At 42.8% G+C, this 3,551-nt stretch overlaps 1 protein-coding gene across 1 annotated transcript in view; it reads right to left on the bottom strand.

Annotated features, from left to right (window-relative positions):
- Positions 1–3,449, bottom strand: part of FKTN (fukutin) — a 14,582-nt gene extending 11,133 nt beyond the window's left edge. The window contains exons 1-2 of the mRNA XM_010015898.1: positions 3,336–3,449; positions 2,004–2,063 (exon numbers count right to left, since the gene is read on the bottom strand). Of these exons, the coding sequence (XP_010014200.1) occupies positions 2,004–2,063; positions 3,336–3,440 (165 nt within the window). The 5' untranslated portion in view covers positions 3,441–3,449. The remainder of the gene's footprint in view (positions 1–2,003; positions 2,064–3,335) is intronic.
- Between the last annotated feature and the right edge of the window lie 102 nt (positions 3,450–3,551).

Raw genomic sequence — 3,551 nt, forward strand, 5'->3', positions numbered from 1 at the left:
AACTTCCAATTCTGGCACAGTGCTTTGGCTTCAGAGGGATATAAAAACGCAAAGACAGAATGTGGATCGACAAACAGAATTCAGGCAGCAGCACTACACGTGCTTGAGACAGGGAAGTACAAAATGAAGAATCAACTTTTGTAAATAAGTAAACTCAGCTTTGTTTCATGGTTACGGGATGCTGAGCTTGGTGATTCTGAACAACAGAAAGGAGTAAGTAACAGAAATGAGGTGCACAATAACTAGCCAGAACTGGACTGGTGGTAGTTGGCTTGACAATGGGACTTTCCAAACTTGAAGTTCAGCCAAAGGACCAGGTGATGAAGAGGAAGATGATGATGAAACGACCACCAGGGGTCCCAAAGACCACTACCATAATAGAGTGCACATGCAGGAAGAATAATCTAGAAATATGATGTCATGTGCAAGTAACTTCATAAATATGCATATAATTTAATGAATATGTATGATCAACAACGTTATAATCACAGTTTGATGCTCGGACAGGACACGCTAGGAGGAGCTATCCCCCGTGTTCCCCAGCACCGCAATAAAGAATACCTGCTTGTCAACTTAAAACTTTGTTGGCGAGTTCTTAACGAGTTCTACGAATCAGTGCTGTACAGGCAGAAGCCAGACCACCCTCTTAGTGATTTCACCTACATGGAGCTGAAAGGTGAGTGATGTGCTAGCATTATTTCTGTATCTAAAACTAGCAGACCAGACTGATGAACAGGACACAAATCTACGCAAAAATAACTACATCCCCCCCCTGCCCCCTTCACTTCTCCAGGGAAGCAAATGCTTTTAGTTGAAACAAATAATTGGTAAAAAGAGATGGTGATTATGTCAAGCAGCTAACAGAACTGCATTCAAGCAGACCACTCTGGACTCACCACGAGGGACTCTCAAGAAAGTTTGGGGTGCAACATTCTGCTTTGTTACTAATGATCTTGTATTAGCAAGTTAAAGCTTAATGAAAACTCTGCCCACAGACTGGAAGCCCACTATGATCATGTCACCTAACACCTAGTAGGTGGTTCCTAGGGGTGCCATCTCCAAGAATTGTGAGGTATTCCAGGTATGATCCAGCAGTCCACAGGGCAGATCGGGATTACTCCCAAGAACAGCTCTTAACCAGTGCACCCTTCCTCTTGCTCAGCAGAAATAAGGTGTGTAAATGGCTATTTTGCTACTAGCAACAGCAGCATCCAAAGCAAAAGGCAGCCAGCTCCCAGCGCATCGTTCTTTAACCATCTGTGCTGTTTTTCCTCTGGGACATCTGTTAAACAAAAAACTTCTATAAAGTGTTTCCAAACAAATGCTAACTATGAAATCATACTGAGCTTCTGATTCCCTGAGGCCAATATGATGTTTTGGTTGCAGTCAATCCTGCAAACCTTAAACAAGACACAACAACAAATACCCCATTTCAAGTATCTAATGGCACTGCTAACACTGCTCCCGAGCCCTGGTATACAGCCACTGGTGCATGCTGAAATGTAACATTTTCCTGCTTGTGAAGAGCTTTATGACCCGGCATAACCAAGTAATACAAAATATTGAGCAGCAGGTTAAACAACTGCTGCATGAATGAGCAAAGAGGTATTCTGTGACCTAAGACCTGCAGCCGATTTTTTTACCATGCTACTGACTATCAACAAGCTGCATGACAAATAAGCCAATCTTTTTAATACTCAGTCTGAAAGAATACAAAAGCCTGGATCAGAACTTCTATACCAGAAAGAACAAGTTCTGCTGCTGCTTAGAACTTTAACAACACTACTAAGGACTGCACAGAAAAGGCTGCTAACCTGTAACTGCTTCTCAGTTCTATTTTAAACTGATGTTTTGAAACGCTTCAAAACTTTAGTCAGTGAAGAAAGTATCTCTTAGTCCCTAATACTAGAAAAACCCCAATGAATTTGAAACAGAACTGTGCAATTCCATTAAGAGTTCTCCGAGACTGGCAGAATTTTAAGAACCAATGACATTGTACATACCCATCTAGTGCTGTCTTGGCCTGACTGGCTTCCTCTGACTTTGGATAACACTGTTCCATTCTATGAAAACCAAGGAAAGGGAGAGAGAGGAAGAAAGAAAATGGGGAAAAAAGTAAGTTTCAGTTGAATTTCTGCTTAGGATTTCTTAACAGGACATTCAGGGGCATTTATTCAGTCAGCATTTTATAGTTACAGCTGTGGTTATTTATGCCTCCAGTCACTCAACTACAGCACTGAACATGAAATCATAAACAACTGCTCTGGCTTAGTATATTTAGAAGGACAACACAAGCCTGGAGGACTTCCAGACATGCAAGGATTGCATGATCAGACCTCAGGTTTCTAAGTCAATAAACATAAAACAGGAAGATGACAAACACAAACGCTGTTAGGCAAATACCACTGAGGAAAATACAACAGGATTATGCCTCAGTCTTTCCAGGTGTAATCCCAGAGAGTTAAATTTGAAAGAGAATATATTCATATGATAAAGCCAAGGTGGTTTGTGGCTCAGCTTTAAGCTTTTCAAAAGCATGAAGAATTTCTCATTCACAGCCTTGTTCATAATCAGAAATGATAAGAAAGTCAAAGGTTGTGGTACTACCCAGCACTAAGATAACCTGCATTTGTTAAGAAAGTCCTCACCAAAGGAAAACAAACTCGGGAAGTACGATACCTATGCAGTTCTCCCATAAAAATGAAATTAGTTACTTTGTTCAATCTGCATTGCAACTGTAATCTATGAAGCCATAAAACCCCCCACAGTATTTCATTTATAGTAACACTGAACCTCTTCTTCTTTTATAGAAAATCAGGCTCACCTAAACATTCCACTGGTGGTTTAAAAGCAGGATTTAATCTATGTTACCTATAAAATTATGAACCCTGAAACACTAAGACAACTGCAGTAAAAGCTGGCTTTTACTTTCAAAACGCCACTGGTGAAAAACTTGCAGCCAATAAATGCTACCTTGTTTCTTCAGAAAAGCCCCAAGATAGCACTTGGTTTGACTTTACTTTCCACAAAAGTCACTTAACAAGAGTAAGGCGGGCTGGGAAGATTAAGCAGCGAACGACATCCCAGTTTAGAATTAATGGGATGCCTCTGCCTGACGTGACTTGAGTATCAGGGTGACAACTTCACCTGATTGTGCCTCTGCCACCAGTACCTTGCTGGGGCTGCCTTCCTGCTCCACGTCCACACTGCAGGAATTGCTAGCCGCAAGAGGGCAGTTTGGAGGTGGCGCTGGAGCTGCTAAGGGACTCTGAAGAGAGCAGGCATTATACCCGGTTATACCACAAAAGCAAGCCCGTGCAGCACAGCTCTCTTACCTTCTGCGACAGGTAGAACTTGTAATAGTACAACTGGAAGAGGAGGAAAACCAGGCTGGTCAGAGAGAGGAGCGCCAGAACCACGTTCTTGTTGATTTTCTGCATTAGTCTTCGGGGCGCTGTCGATCACCGCCTGGAAGCCGCGCCGCGTCGCTCATCTTCTCCGGCTTCCCAGCTCCTCCCTGCGCGCCGACGGAGGGAAGCGGGGCGCTGAGC

This window comes from Nestor notabilis, unplaced genomic scaffold (assembly GCF_000696875.1).
Source record: "Nestor notabilis isolate BGI_N333 unplaced genomic scaffold, ASM69687v1 scaffold9046, whole genome shotgun sequence".
In the NCBI taxonomy this organism is placed as follows: Eukaryota; Metazoa; Chordata; class Aves; order Psittaciformes; family Psittacidae; genus Nestor; species Nestor notabilis.